The sequence below is a fragment of the Notamacropus eugenii genome, chromosome 6, assembly GCF_028372415.1.
Source record: "Notamacropus eugenii isolate mMacEug1 chromosome 6, mMacEug1.pri_v2, whole genome shotgun sequence".
In the NCBI taxonomy this organism is placed as follows: Eukaryota; Metazoa; Chordata; class Mammalia; order Diprotodontia; family Macropodidae; genus Notamacropus; species Notamacropus eugenii.
The window spans coordinates 43,337,121-43,353,838 of record NC_092877.1 but is presented as its reverse complement, the minus strand read 5'-3'; the positions used below and the strand labels follow the sequence as shown (position 1 = coordinate 43,353,838).

At 38.7% G+C, this 16,718-nt stretch overlaps 1 protein-coding gene across 5 annotated transcripts in view; it reads right to left on the bottom strand.

Annotated features, from left to right (window-relative positions):
- Nucleotides 1-16,718, bottom strand: part of OVCH2 (ovochymase 2) — a 63,432-nt gene that overhangs the window by 16,266 nt on the left and 30,448 nt on the right. For all 5 annotated transcript variants that reach the window (XM_072619678.1, XM_072619677.1, XM_072619680.1 and 2 more), the window contains 8 exons: nucleotides 16,231-16,324; nucleotides 14,776-14,907; nucleotides 14,343-14,423; nucleotides 12,428-12,614; nucleotides 9,361-9,430; nucleotides 6,349-6,544; nucleotides 2,529-2,680; nucleotides 2,017-2,182 (listed from right to left, as the gene is read on the bottom strand). In XM_072619678.1, the coding sequence (XP_072475779.1) occupies nucleotides 2,017-2,182; nucleotides 2,529-2,680; nucleotides 6,349-6,544; nucleotides 9,361-9,430; nucleotides 12,428-12,614; nucleotides 14,343-14,423; nucleotides 14,776-14,907; nucleotides 16,231-16,324 (1,078 nt within the window). The remainder of the gene's footprint in view (nucleotides 1-2,016; nucleotides 2,183-2,528; nucleotides 2,681-6,348; nucleotides 6,545-9,360; nucleotides 9,431-12,427; nucleotides 12,615-14,342; nucleotides 14,424-14,775; nucleotides 14,908-16,230; nucleotides 16,325-16,718) is intronic.

Sequence of the window (16,718 nt, the reverse complement as noted above, 5' to 3'; positions counted from 1 at the left end):
CAGAAAGTCAGTGAGGACATCATTAATGAAATGCTTAAATGTTTCCAGGGCACTGGTGAAACTAGAAAGCTGAAAGTAGTATCCATAGTATCTCAATCTAGTGTGGAAATTTATCTCACATTCATCTCTAACCCTAATTCTCACCATATCATCTTCCTCCAGTTAATCCATTTTATAAATATGACCTCCCCCATTTGGCTAAATTCATTGGTTGTCCCACATCTCGTATTCCTCATACCTGACTCCCACCACCTTTCTTAGAGACAAAAAACAAGGTTGTCCCTTACTGGGAAAGAGATGGTAAGATAAATGCCTTCTTCACACTTTCCTGGATGAATATACAGTTTTCATTGGTCTTGATAATTTAGTGTGTAACTCCACTGATGGGGCAGGAAAGTCCCACAGATGAGATCTCTCCCTAGGCCCAGTGCAGTGCAGCTTCTTAACATCATGTAAATCTTTATCCCATGATGATATTTGGGATCTTTGGTCCTTCATTGTTTTTATTAGTCTTGGGAAATTCAAACAGTAAATTTAAATCAAATTGAGAGGATTCCTGCTTGAGAAATGACATTAACCCATGCACCACTCAATATGGAGACAGTTGTCCTGACAAGTCAAACACTACTTTGTCCAACCTGTCACACTGACTGCTCCCAAAACATCCTTCTGTATTCCCCACTGCCCTCTTTGCATTGCCTGAAAAGGGAAGGAAATTGTTTTATACCACTCCCAAAGTGTCCTACCTGTCAGTCACCACACATTCAGATCTTCAGCTTTCCATTTGCCTAGCATTTTCCTAGCAATATGAATCTTTGATGTCCCAGAGCTATCAAAAACCTTCTATTTTCTAGTTTTCCCATTCCCCAGTGCTCTAAAGCATCTCTACTGTGAGGGTGAGCATAAAAGGGAGTTTCTTCTGCCCTTTCAAGTTTCGCTCCCTAAGTTCTGTATAGGGAATTCCTGCCTCAGCCTTTGCTGGGTTCTATTCCCTGTCATATTTGTTCTGATTTCTAATCTCTTTGCCAAAACTACATCCTCTACCTATTTCTCTAATCTGTCATTGAGTTATATTGTCATATCAATTAGCCTTGCTAAATGCTGTGGCTTCATATGCTCTGCTAATCAGTCCTTGAGATCTTGACTTGAACAGGTCCTAAATCATAATCAGCACTGGGTCCTCCCAGGCGAAAACAACTTATAGCTGACAAGTGAAAACACGTGTCTGTGTTTTCAATTAATGTCCTTTAAACCTATCTCATCTATCTTCCTCTGGGTGTACCCAAAGATTATAAAAAAAATTCAGACTGGTCATTCCATAACAAGAAAACTCCCTTTATCTATCAGAGCCCAGTCTTAAGAATGTACATTCTTCACACACACACACACACACACACACACACACACACACACACACACACACATACACACACAGAGAGGGGGAAAGGGGGGGATATTTGTATTAGATTGGTGGAAAACCTGAATGGTTGCATCCTAAAAATATTATATAATTCATATTGTCTATAAAAATCCACTTTTTTCATCCATCTCTGAAAAAATGAGAGGAGGGGAAGAAACTATAGCAGAGATATTTATTTGACCTTTTACTTCTGCACTTTCCTCGGCACCAAGCTGTGAATTTCACAAAAGTTGGCCAGTATTAAATTATACACCAGTACTGAAGGGAAAACAAACCTAACCTACCCACAACCACAGGTGCATTTTGAAGCCTCCAAAACTCACCACTATTGTGTGACCCTAGCTGTGCTCCTCATCCATCCTGTGTATTGCTAATAAAAGTAAGGAATGAAAGGGCCCTACAAGTGGATATTTTACCTGAAACAAGATGTTTTCTGTGCCTAGGAGCAAATATATACCATGCTGATCAAAGAAATGGGCTGTCTAGGCAAGCTATCAATCTTCTGTTTAGGGGCTGAAATGAGTACTTTCTTCTTTCGTTGAGAATTGGGGTGGTATCAATCTAAGAGACAGGAATGATTTCCTCTTCATACATACCAGTATCACCAAGATGCTGTTTGATCCAGTCAATGAAGACAGTGACACTGGTGTAGACACCTGGGTAGTTAATCCTTCCACAGCCAAAACCCCAGCTGGTTATCCCAAAAAGGGCATAAAGACTTGAATCTTCAAGGGAGCAAACTAAGGGACCACCTGAGTCACCCTAGGTATATAAAAGAAAAAAATACTTAAATAACAAGGGTGGGTAGCTTTGGGATTAGAATGTCATAGGTCATCTTGTTGCACAAGATGTAAAGCACACATTGAAGGAGGCCCTTGCCATTCAATCTCAGTTCCTTATTTCTTCAGAATTCCCAGGGAAAAAAGTACACGAAGACCATTTCCTTTCTTCCCACTCTGTCCCTGACCCTACACCCTGAAATGGAAATTTTCTAAGAGTTTTCTGTGCCCTCACAGGGAAAATTCATCAGAAAGAGCTCAACTATCTCAAATTAATAAACAAATAGATTGGGTGTGTGGCTTGGGAACGGAATAGAACATAAACTTACTGAGCAAGAATCTTTGTCTCCTTTTGAAGGGAACCCAGCACAGAACATCCTCTGAGATACCCCCACAGAGACATTTTGATAATACTCCTGACATACATCAGAATCAAGGATGGGAACTTCAAGTTGCTGCAGTTTGTTGGATTTTTCTCCATCTGAAGGCAAAACATATTTTTGATTAAAGATCAAAAGGCCAAGATGGCAGAGTAAAAAGATTTATCTATTCTAGCTCTTCCCCCATAGTCCATAAAATACCTGTAAAAAATGACTAAAAAAATTCTAGAGCAGTAGAAGCCACAAAACTAGAGAGTGAAAGAGATTTCAAGCCCAAAGTAGCCTAGAAGGCTTACAAGAAAGGTCTATTGCACAAGGTGCAGAGCAGAGCACAGCCCACAGAACCCATCCGAGACTTATTCACATGGCACTTGCAGGAATAGGACCAGAGCAGGCCTCAAGGGCAGAATCCCCAGCAGCAGCTGTGGTTCCCAGATCCCTCAACCCACAAACACCAAAGACAGCTTCAAAGGTCAGTGAGAAAGCTTTTTCACCTCAGTGACAAGGGAGCAGGGTCCTCCCCTAGCCTTGGTCCCAGGGTGCAACAGCAGCAGCTTCCATTTTTAGAGCCCTCTGTCTAAAGACCCTGGGGTAATTGAGTTGCTGATATGGGTCTCAGGCCTGAGTGACAGTCCTAGGGTAAGGAAGAGTGCTGGTATGATGGAGCTGACAGAGGCTCTGGAAAGGGGATTCTACTTGAAGATCCTGGGCAGAAAAACTTTGGTAGCTCCCAGACCAGAGCACAGGCCAGGAGAGGAGTAAACTCTTTTCCCTTGATTGTGCCACCTTAGACGAACTGAGAGCTTACAGATCCCCAGAATATGCCTCCTCTTGACAAAGGACTCAAAAGTCAAGTAACTGACTGGGAAAATGCCCCCAAAAGGGAAAAAATAAGACTATAGAAGGTTATTTTCTTGGTAAACAGGCATTTTCTTCCATCCTTTCAGATGAGGAAGAACAAAGTTTACCAACAGAGGAAGAGCTAAAAGTCAAGGCTTCTGCATCCAAAACTTCCAAAATAAATACGCAATTGATCTCAGGCTATTGAAGGGCTCAAAAAGGATTTTGAAAATCAAGTTAGAGAGGTGGAGGAAAAATTGGGAAGAGAAATGAGAGCAATGCAAGAAAATCATGAAAAGCAAGTCAACAGCTTGCTAAAGGAGACCCAAAAAATGCTGAAGAAAATAACACCTTTAAAGATAAACTAACACAAATGGCAAAAGAGGCCCAAAAAGCCAATGAAGAGAAGAATGCTTTAAAAAGCCAAATTAGCCAAATGGAAAAGGAGATTCAAAAGCTCACTGAAGAAAATAGTTCTTTAAATATTAGAATGGAACAGATGGAGGCTAACGACTTTATGAGAAACCAAGAAATTACAAAAACAAAACCAAAAGAATGAAAAAATAGAAGACAATGTGAAATATCTTTTTGAAAAAGCAACTAACCTGGAAAATAGATCCAGGAGAGACAATTTAAAAATTATGGGACTACCTGAAAGCCATGATCAAAGAAAGAGCCTAGACATCATCTTTCATGAAATTATTAAGGAAAACTACACTGATATTCTAGAACCAGACTGTAAGATAAATATTGAAAGAATCCACCAGTCACCTTCTGAAAAAGAGATCAGAAAAGAAAATCTCCTAGGAAAATTGTAGTCAAATTTCAAAGTTCCCAGGTCAAGTAGAAAACATTGCAAGCAGCCAGAAAGAAACAATTTGAGTATTGTGGAAATACAATCAGGATAACACAAGATCTAGCAGCTTCTACATTAAGGGATCAGAAGACTTGGAATAGGATATTCCAGAAATCAAAGGAACTAGGAATAAAAACAAGAATCACATATCCAGCAAAACTGAGTATAATACTTGAGGGGAAAAATGGTCATTCAATGAAATAGAGGACTTTCAAGCATTCTTGATGACAAAAACAGAGCCGAAAAGAAAATTTGGCTTTCAAACTCAAGAATCAAGAGAAGCATGAAAAGGTAAACAGGAAAGAAAAATCATAAGAGACTTACTAAAGTTGAACTTTTTATATTCCTACATGGAAAGATAATATTTTTAACTCTTAAAACTTTTCTCAGTATTTGGGTAGTTGGAGGGATTATACGCACACACACACACACACACACACACACACACACACACACATATATATATATGTAGACAGAGGGCACAGGGTGAGTTGAATAGCAAGGGATGATAACTAAAAAAATAAAATTAAAGTTTGAGAAAGGAATATATTGGGAGGAGAAAGGGAGAAATAGAATGGGGCAAATTATCTCTCATAAAAGAGGCAAGAAAAAGCTTTTTCAATGGAGGGGAAAAGGAGGAGAGATGAAAGGGAAAAAGTGAAGCTTACACTCATCACATTTGGCTTAAGTAGGGAATAACATGCATACTCAATTTGGTATGAAAATCTATCTGACACTGCAGGAAAGTAGAGAAGAAGGGGATAAGTGGGGTAGGGGGATGATAGAAGGGAGAGCAAATGGGAGGAGGGAGTGATAAGAAGTAATCATTTTAGGGGAGGGACAAGGTCTAAAGATAAAATACAAAAAATGGGGGGCAGGATAGGATGGAGGGAAATATAATTAGTCTTTCACACGACTATTATGGAAGTCTTTAGCAAAACTGCACATATATAGCCTATATTGAATTACTTACCTTCTCAGTGAGGATGAGTGGGGAGGGAGGAAGGGAGAGAAGTTGGAACTCAAAATTTAAGGAATGAATGTTGAGAATTGTTTTTGCATGCAACTAGGAAATAAGAAATACAGGTAATGGGGTATAGAAATCTATCTTGCCCTACAAGAAAAGAGAGAAGATGGGTATAAGGGAAGGGTAGGGTGTGATAGAAGGGAGAGCAGTAATCAGTGCATGATGTTTTGGAGTGGGGAAGGGGAGAGATGGAGAGAAAATGTGGAACTCAAAATCTTGTGGAAATGAATGTTGAAAACTAAAAATAAATAAATAAATAAAAGAAAGACCCCAAATACTATCCTTACCACCTTGACCTCTCATACTGGGCCCTGATATAATCCACCCAATGGACCAGACTGAGCTCATTTCAATTCCATTTATCCCCCTGACCTTTACACAGAAGCCCCAATTCCCTCCCCAAGGACCAAAATTTACCTTCTCCCACCACAATCTCTGCACCTTATTGTCTCTCAGCCCTTTGTCCAGTCTGCTCTTACAAGGTTCTTCTGCCTAGCCAACTCAACTCTTTCCCCTTTCCCTGTTCAGCACTGATTAAGACTGATATCTCTCCAAGGTCCATATGTTACTGCTTCTAACTCTCCACACTGTCAGACTCTGAGTGCTCTGTTCAACATTCGGGGCAGAGACATTCAAAAACATCTTAAGAGCCAGAGAAAATTGGAGATTTCATGCCATAAGGTTGGAGCACAACTCCATAGATAGTTATTTTAGAAAATTCGAGACAACTCTGGGTTTTAAGGGCAACATTTTAAAGGAAAAGTGATTGTTTTTGCCCACAAATTACCTCGGTTGGAGACAAAACACTGAACTAAACAGAAACAGTGTGGTCTGGCTTGGTGTAGCCATTCTCACATTGTTGTGCCCCAGGCAGAAGCAGAGCAGGAAGGTGAATTTATGGCTGTAGGTGGTTCACAGTAGTGTAGGCAGAAAAGACTAACATGGACATATTTCATAAACTAGTGAAAGTGGTTGGGCAGTAGCTCATGAACCTATGAAGCTGATCTACACATGGATAAAATTAGAAGAAAAGGTTGCTTACAGACCTGGATTATCAATCCCCCATCCTGTGACCACACACATGCTGGAAGATGGTATCTCTTGACCTTTTTCAGGGAGACACACTGGATGAACATAGTGATTGAACTGAAATGGTTCAGCCACTTGTAACAGAGCAATATCATAGTCCATTGTGGTTCTGTCAAAGGCTGGATGAATCAAAATATGCTTTATTGATCTTTTCTAGGAAAAGGAAAGAAGCAAAATGAGTGGTAACCTGTTGTGAGTCAGACTACCTACAATACATCCTACAACTGCTCTAATGGAAATTGAGGTTTCCTAGAAGACACTGAATTTCTGACTTGGCTCTTTTCCAGTTCAAAGATTAATGGCAATCTCCTTTACCATTCTTAGCAATGCAATGACCAGCCATGACCAGTGAAGTCCACCATCACTTTTATATCATGCCCCTGATCCAGGCTTGTGATCTGTTTCCCATACTCTTTTTTCCTTTTTTTAATTTTATTTTTTTCCAATTTCACATAAAAACAATTTTAATATTTATTTGTTAAATTGGTGAGTTCTGAATTCTCTCCCTCCCTTCCTGTCTTCCCCCTCATTGAAAAGGTAAACATTGGATATAGATTATATATATATATATATATATATATATATATGCAGTCATAAAAAAAATATATTTCCATGTTAGTCATGTTGTAAGAGAAAAGAAGTTGGTGAAGCCTACGGATCCCTTTTCAAAATGTTTTTAAATATATAAAATAAAATACACCTAGGATCACAAGGGAAACCAATTATATTGAAATGCAGTTTTCAAAATATAGTTTAAAAATAAGTTCATGGAGTCAAAATTAAAAATTCTTGTTCTACGGTATTATGTGTGTAAACATTTTTTTCTCTCCTCCTTCCTTTTCAATTTAAGACCCTTTGATTAAATTTGTAAAACTCCAGGCATGCACATTTTTACCAGTCCTCCTTAGGTAGACTGCATCTCTGAACCAGAAACTGTCATGCCTATATATTAAATTATGGTCCAGAAAACTATAGTCCATTCTCAGATACCAATAACCTATTCACTTCCCAGGTCTTATCATTCTCTTCTCATGCTGCAGTACTCTGAATGAGCAAAATTATAAAAGACAAGTCTCACATAAACAAGCAATAACTGTATTGCTTCTACCACCTAAATATGTTGAACTCATGTCACTATCTTATCCAGGTCTTATTCATAGCCTTTGCATTGCACTGCCTCCTGCTTTCCCAGCCCTCTTCTGGAAGGTTTTTCCCCCTAGTTTGGTTATCCTCTGCAATGTTGGACTGGGCTTTGGAGACACTGGTCATAGTTAGTCTAGAAGCATCAGTTCTTGTGAGGTTAGTGCCTCCATATCAACTACTAGAAACATGGAATCTATACTGTCCTTGGAACCCTGGGAACTGTGTATACTCTTCACAGACCTAAGCCCATCCCCACTCCCACTCTTCCAGGTGATCATAAACAACATATTTTTGAACCTGTTAAGATATTGGCAGTTGTGTCAATGCAACGAATATGTATTAAATGCCTACAATATAGAAGACACTTTGCTAGGCCTTGAGAAAGTTAAAAACAAAATAGTCTCTGCCTGCAAGAAGCTTCCATTCTATCAGAGAGAAATAATACATATGCTGAGACATGAACATGAAGTAGTTTCAAATAATTAATAACAATTGGGGAGCATCAGTGAAAGCTTCATACTTTGGAAACCCTAAGGATTCTTTGAGGTAAAGAAGGAATCAGTTTCAGATATAGAGCACCACCCATGCCAGTAAATACTAGAAATGATTGCTGAATTGATATGAATTAAAAGGCTAGCCCTGACAGTCAATTTTCTTTTGAATATCCTCATCAATACAGCTTCTCCTCAGCCCACTCTCCTGATATCCATTGTTACCACAGAGAATTCCCGCCAAAACAAAACCTGGTCAAAAACTTCTAAATTCAGTCCTAAATATTTGATAGATCTCCACTGGGGAGATAACCCAGGGATATAACCCTAAATGTGTTTCCTTTCTTTCACCTGTACAGCCTAGAAGTATAGGAACAACATCCCCTAATTTTTCAAAGACAGATCATCTCCCTCATCCAATCTAGTCTTATACCATTGTTCAAACTAGTTTTCAGATGCCAGTTTGCTCCAGGCTAGGAAGTATTTTTGATTCTGGCATCCCTCAAACATGTCTAGAAATATGATGGTGGCCTCCAATAGTAACTAGGTGGCTATAGCCAGAAATAGTGTACCATGTGGAACCAGTGTTGTACGTATCCAGGCCTCAGTCCTTGCAGACCCCACACCATGAGCATCACTGTGAGCAGTTTCTGTTTATTATTCAATTCATCCCCTCTTCTGGGTGGGAACAGGGTCAGGACCTGAGAAGAGCTACATAGACTCTATGGTGGTAAAACTGATTTTTTCACACTGGAGATCAGGGAAGAAGTTTCATCTTGGACAATCTGGCTTAATCAATCCATGAGGCAAGATGGGAAGAAGAAGCCATGAGGCAAAAAGCATAAAGGTTGATGCTCAAGGGATTGACTTCTTACTATACCCACTCTACCAAAGAGAAGTGTTAAGAGAAACTTTAGGGAAATAGGCACATTGATTTTTTGTTGGTGGATCTATAAATTAGTACAGCTGTTCTGGAAAGCACTTTTTAACAACATCCAGAAAAGCCACTATATTCTTATACCCTTGGAACCAGTAATGTTACTACTAAGCCTAAATCCCAGAGAGAACAGAGAAAGAACATTATTTTTTTTGTTGGTGGCAAAGAACTAGAAACTAAGGGGGTTCTCATCAATTAGAGAATGACTGAACAAATCATGATATTTGAAAGTTCACAGAATGCTATTACTGTGCTATGAGAAACAAAGAAATGGTTGCCGAGAAGCCCAGAAAGACTTGTATGAACTGTTGCAGAGTGATGAGAAGAATGAGAACAATTTATACTAAAATAAAATTGCAAAAACGAATTATTTTTAAAGACTTAAGATTTTGTCCTACCTGTTGGTTGTTTCGTTCAGTTAGATCATGGACTCCAGCAATTACCATCCATGTAGGCACATGCTGCTTCCTAGACAAAAGGGAAGGGTGAATTTTAAGTTTTACTTATAGCCCCTCTATCTACTGAAACAGAATACAATGTCAAAAATAAAAGTCACTTGATTCTTCTGCATCTCATGAGACAATGACCAGGCTCCTGCATAATCTAGCTCAGAGGAGTGCCCGGTACATAATCAGAACTTGAATTTTATAAGACCTTATGGTCTGTGAAGTACTTAGAGCATAATAACTCTGTTAGATAGCTAATGAGAGTAACATTATCCTCATTTTACATGTAAGGAAACTGAAGTTCAGGGTGGTTAAGTGACTTCCCCAAGTTCTCATAGCTACAAAATGTCATATTTACTGGAACTCACATATTTCCTGCCACTAAACTCAATATTCATTCTACTATAGGATAGTTGCTTAGTGAATGTTTCTTGAATGAATAAATTTCAAATCAAAAAACAAGGAGAAACTGAAAAGAAACAACCCTTCAGGACTTTCCTATTTGCAATATGATAGATAATTGCTATTTTATAGCTTTTCTTTCCAAGGATCTTTTTATTCATTATTCATTCCAACAGTAGTGTGATAATATTCCTTCCACTTTATAAATGAAGGAGACTACTGAGGCACAGTAAATAATTGCAGTATGAATGTTATTCTTTGTGTGTTTATACATATATGTATCTTCTATGTATTTTTGCCTTTCTTTTGTATCACCAGCACTTAACACAGTGTCTAGCACATAAAAGATACTTAATAAATGCTTGCTGAGTGAATATAGAAATAGACTGATGGATGACGATCACAAAAGGATGACAATTCACTATCTTCTAATGTTATTTTTAAAGCATTAACTAAGTAAATCAAAAAACATTCTCATAACAAAGTGTTTGTCTTGAGCATGTGTTAAGATCACATCAATTACAAATGTGACCACAGAGATCATCTTATTTTAATGGTTCACTAAGTATTCAAATCAAAAAGAGAATCAAAAAGGGAAAGAGACATCCACCAAAGATCTCCTCTAGTGACTTGGGAAAAGGTACTGTACAGCACCCAAATAAAAAATGCATTTTCTAGGTGGTGAGGTTCTCCAAGTGAGTTCATACAGATATTATCAAGGGCTAAAACACTACATAGTTCCCCAAATGACAATAACCACCATTGTGGAAAAAAGTTTACACTAACTATTCATAAAGAAAAACCAAAGTGGATGAAGAATATATATTGTTGAGATTTCTACATATATTTTGATTGCCAGTACTTTGAGACAATTTCATCATTACATATATCTCTGATAGGCACTTTGGATAGACAATGAGATGAACCCAATATAAATAGGAGGAGATTAGGCAAGATCCCATTTTGGAAACTTATTTAGTATTTCCCATGATCCCAAGCTGTTCACTGCTTTTAAAAAAATCTTTAGTATCAATATTCTCTCAGTGGTGTGATATAGCTAAAAATCGCAGAACATAATGATCTCAGAATATCAGATTTGCAGGTGCCTCAAAAAGCGGTAGAAAGTCAGATGGAAGTTGTAAATAGGTTGCTGCTTATAACTAGTGATGATTTGGGTATGAGAGGCATAAAAGGCATTACATACATTATTACACTTGATCCTCATGACATTTTTTTAAGTTAGGTGGAGAAAATCTTTCTATCCTCAACTTAAAGATGAGAAAAAATGAGGCTCAAAAGTGTTTGGCATTGGCACAAGGTCACATATATGGTAAAGCTGGTATTCAAATACAGAACTTCTGACCTGAAGTTTGGTGTTCTTTCCACTACACCAAGAAGTCACTTAACATAAGTCCACAGGATCAAATAATCATTCACCTACCATTAATCAGTTAAGCAGAATGTAAATTATATGAGTAATATGGCAGATACAATTTTATGGACTTTAACACTGGGGCTCAAAAAAACCACACCAGATGCAGGAATTGATCATCATGTAACAATCATGGTTGATGGGGAACATGTAAAACACTGAATAAGTCCACTGTATAAGTCCATTGTGGGTAACAATGCACATTGTATAGAGCCAGAGGATGTCCTATTCCTATACCTGAGACTCTCCTTCCCTGACAGTGTAAAAGATGCATTGCATATAAACCATTGCACTCATGTCACTTATAATGTTCCCCTAAGACCCCAACACAGTGTGAATAGGGCAACATTCCAAGAATTGTCCTGGTCACTGAGTCAAAGTTCCTTTCCCAGATGATTACTTGATAAATGCTGGCAATAAAAAAGACAGAAAAGAAAAATATTAAAATGGCACTCTATGGTAGTAGATTTGGAGTTCAGCAGTTGAAGATATCTCCATCTTCCCAGAGGTTTTGCTATCTAACAGGTGGTGCCTGTAGTAATAAGTAGTACCACAGAGGAGATATGAGGTCCTAATTGTCTACTGCGTTAAGAGCTAGTTGGTAGGGGGCTAGGTAGCTCAGTGGAAAGTGTACCAGTCCTGAAATCAGCAGGACCTGAGTTCAAATTCAGCCTGAGACACCCACTAGCTGTGTGACCCTAGATAAATCACCTAACTCTGATAACCTAGTTGGAACAGGACTTCTAAGTTCCAGTAAAGACATCAAAAGGCATACCAGTAAGAACCTCTAAGTCCTCAGTTGATCTCCAACCTACTTCTCCATCCATCTGTCTATTCTTCATTTAGAACTCTATTTGTGTCTAAAATCTCTTGGATGACCTCCATGTATTATTCTCCAGTTCCTTCATATTGAAGAGTTGTGTCTTCCTAGTGGCAAAAGCAGCAGGGGAAAATAAAGAATAGTTTTCATAGACAGAGAAAGAAGCTGCTAGGACTGTTTGGATGGGTCCATATGACAAAAAGGAAGGAAATATGGCAATCCACAAGAAAGAGCAAAAGAAGACGTTCCAAGATGAGAGCGTTGGCCCAAGTAGTTGGGAGTGCTGTCATTTTTCAGAGGAGTGAAGGATCCTTGGAAGGCTGAGGGCTAAAGATAAATCCACCAGACCTTCCCATTGTACTTACTTATCATTAAAGCAATGAGCAGCTGTGACCACCCAGCTCTTGCCAATCACTGTACCCCCACAGAGATGTTCTGCAGCAATCTGCAGGCTGACCTGCCAGGGCCAAGACCTGGCTGCTGCTGTCTGTCCTCCCAAAATCCTGTTGAAGAGAAACCTGGGAGGCTTGGAAGTTGCTCCACAGTGGCCACCTGGGAAGATGGATATAGGATGATATCAAGATTGTCTATCAGCATCAATTACTGAGGGGCTGATATATATGGAGTCCTTTCCCAAAACTCAGACACAAAGAAGAATAAGGTAGCCTCTGTACTCCAAATTGTAGTAAATTGGAAAAGATATAAATTATATTTAAGGGGTAGCTAGGTGGGGCAGTGGATAGAGCACTGGCCCTGTAATTAAGAGGACTTGAGTTCAAACCTGATCTCAGACACTTATTAGCTGTGTGACCCTGGGGAAGTCACTTAACCCTGACTGCTTCAAAAGAAAAAAAAAAAAGATATTCAAGAAAATAAACTAAGGCAGTAGTCAATGACTCCCAGGCACCACACCTTGAAAGCATTTCTCTTCTTTCACTTTCACTGTGTTCTACCTATCATGTCCCAGTTCCTCTGTATAAAAGATTCTTAATCTAGAGCAGGGCTTCAATTTTTTCCACTCATGAGTTTATTGGCTTCATGGCCTGAGGGAATGTGCAGTGCAAAATGTATATGCTTTGTGTTCAGAACCAAGGCTGCCGTGAAGTTGCCCAGCACAGCACAGGCAAGCACTGCCAGAAACACCCTGGATTCACTACATATTTGATTTTTAATTAATTTTGGGTCATTGCACATTCAGAAACCTTTTTTTGTTGCCAAATTTTTTTCCATCTTGTCTCTACCCACAGTTTAAGAAGTAATGATTTAGGGTACAGGAATTTAGGGGAAAAAATTATGCCTTCATTTTCACTAATTTCCAACTAAATTTAACATTTCCTTCAATTATAAATTTTTTTTCAAAAAAATTATTCTGAAAAGGAGCCCACTGGCTTTACCAGACTGCCAAAGAGGTTCAAGACTCCAAAAAGAAAAATTTAAATCCCTACTCTGGATTATTCCTTTCACATATTCCTCCTATCTCTTCTCATTCACAATGTCACCACTTTAATCCTGACATTTACCACTTCTTGCCTGGACTATAGCATCCTAACTAGTCTCTTCCCTTCTCTCTCCCCCTCCAATTCAATCCCACTGCTAACAGATAAGTCTGAAAACTGCAGAATATGTGGGCAAGAAAGGACCCTAAAGATCATCTGGATTAGGGATTCTTCACATTTTTGTATCGTGAACCCCTCTGGCAGGCTGGGGAAGCCTATCAACCCCCTCTCAAATTCATTTTTCTAAATAAATAAAATAAAATGCATATTATTCCAAAGGAAATCAATTATGTTGGAATTTTCATCAAAATATTTTCAAGTTCACAGATTTCTGGTTAAGAACCCCTGATCTAGAGTATCTGGTTTGTTTTACAGAGGAAACTGAAAAAAAGGGAGGAGAAATGGTCATCCAAGATTACATAGCAAATAAGTGGCCATAATTCACTAGAATGAGATGTCCTGGCTCCCAGTTGAGCATATGCTATATGAACTACAACATAATTCTGAGGTTGTAGACTCTCCAAGTTGACTGGATCCTCAAGAGTTATCTAGTCCAAACACCTAAACAGAAATCTTCTATAATATCACAAACAAGTGCTCATCTGGTCCCTCCACCTTAGGACTTCCAGTGATGGGGAACTTACTACCTCCCAAGAAATTTGAAATTCAGATTCATGGTTTAACAATGCAAGGAACTCAGAATCCATAATTCCAGCTCAGCTTTATTCCCTGAGTTCTTTGTGTATCTTCTCTGGAGCTCTCAGTAGATTTGCAAAGAACTCACCTGCAGCCCCCAGGGCTGTAACTGTGCCATGACCAGCTGAAGGAAGTTCAGATTCATCCTCTGTGACTAAGATATTTAAATCTGGGCAGACACAAAAAAATAAAAATAATGCAGAGAAAATGGTGTCCTTTTTCCTGTACTTATAAAATAGGGGTTTAGGATTCAGCAGGAAAATGCCACTAATAAGATTGTGCTCTATAGTAGGATTAGAAAACCAAAGTTATTTCAGGCTTTTTAAGGTTTTAATTGAATTGTGTATGGGTTTCTGGAAACTCTTGGGAGAAGCACCGTTGTTCAAGCACCAAAGCAATTAAAGAGGCAAATGGGGTTTGGAAAGGAATTGGAAGAAGATGGCAGCCGGTTGAAGAAGACTGGAAGGAATTGGAGCATTGGGAATTATGAACTCACCAGTCAAGGGTTTGCTGTTATTTACCTGCTTCCAAGATGAAGGAGATGGAGGCCTGGAATCCTCGGAAGACCCGACTTTCATCTGCCTGAAAGCTGATCAGCATCACGCTAGAAGAGCTCAGCCCAGGAGGGGGCACAGCAAAGCCACAGTACCGAGCTAACCCATTCCCATCCAAGAAAAGCCAGCAGCATTGCCCGAGGCCACACACCAATGAGGATGATGTCAGACATTAATAGCAAGAAAAAGAAAAGGGAGACTTTTCTCAAAAGCAATTATTAGAAAAAAATTAATAAATTCAGATATACCCAGAGACATTTTTAAGAAGGAAAGAGGAAATATAAGTTATGCATTATTAGTATAAGTTCTTTTAAATATATTTTAACCTTCTTCCTGCCCCCAACATGTTCAATCATGATTTAGTTTCATGGACTATTAGGGGTTTAGAAAAAAAAACCCTTAGCAATCATCTGCTACAACCTTCTTTTTCCAAGTGAGAAATCTGAGGCCCCAGGAAGTAAATGGCCCATTGAAGGTCACAAAGTGGCAAAACCAGAACCCATACTCAGACCTTGGGACTTCAAGTCCAGTGCTCTTTCCACCACAAAACATATAGAGTCCATTCTAAGAAACTAGTCATGATTTTCTGTAGCCTCTCCCCAACATAAATACCATCCAAAAGCCTTACATTTCACCATCACTCACATTAGAAAGCATAATAAGATTTGTAACATGTTACATACTTTATCTCATGGTTCCAGTGCCTTTCATCTCTTAACTATCTCCAATTTATCTTATCGATAGCTTGTTATACATAAGTGTTTATGTGTTGTCTCCCCCATTATTAAGAATAGGAATTGTCTTTTGCCTTCCTTGTGTCCCCACCACTTAATAGAGTGCCTAGTATACCCTAGACATTTCATGTGAATTGACTGACTAATCTTCATGACTTTGTCAGTTATGTGCTACCATGTACCCTATTTTACAAATAAGGAAATTGAGGCTGAGAGGTTAAGTGGTTTGATCATAATCAAGGAGATAATAAGTGCCAAGGACAGGATTTGAACCTGGGTTCATCTAAATTTAAGTCTAGGAGACTTTCCACTATGCTGTGCATGTCCTGCATGCTTAAGCTCTGGTGGGACAGAAACCAAGGGAAGACAAGGAAGGGTATTCTCTTAGTTTGTGGTACCATTCACCATCATAAAAACAGAATGTTAGGGATGAATAGGATCTTAGACACTAGCCCAATATGCTTATGCTATTGATAGGGAAACTGGAGCCCTCCTCTGACTTCATGACTGCAAACATCCTCTCTCTGCCCTTCTCTTTAATCTACCTTTCCTCCAAAGCAGAGTTGTGTGGCTAAGGAAATCTGGTTGATGAAAAAAATATTCCAATTCTGCAAACCCTGGTCATCCTTCATTATCCAGCCTAAAAAAATGAAAACAGAGAATAACAAAGATAAAATGAGACACTAACCTATTTCTTCCTTCCCTTCCACATCATTATATACTGTCACTGAATCTGAGAGGCAGCCATCACTTTCTTCTAGCTCGAAGTTCTGAAATTCAAGCTGAGAAAATGTAAAGTTATATACAAAGTCAATATCATGGTTAGTTAATTTGCAAGGTAGACTAAACAATGGAATTACATCACTCCCTTAAGGCGATATTTGCTAATAAGTGGGGCAAATCCAATCCAAAAAGCATTCAGTAAGCACCTACTGTGTACAAGGCACTGTGCTAGGCAAAGGGGAAAAGGAAAAGAGAGGGATAGGAACTGTGATTTCACTGGTATAGAGAATTCCTAAATAATAATGATAAGGGATAAGGAGGAGGAAGGATAGCTAGCATTTATAAAGCACTTTAAGGTTTGCAAAGCACTTTACAAATATTATTTCAATTTATCCTTAACAATGATGGGAGGTAGATGCTATTATTATCCCCATCTTACTGATGATCAAATCG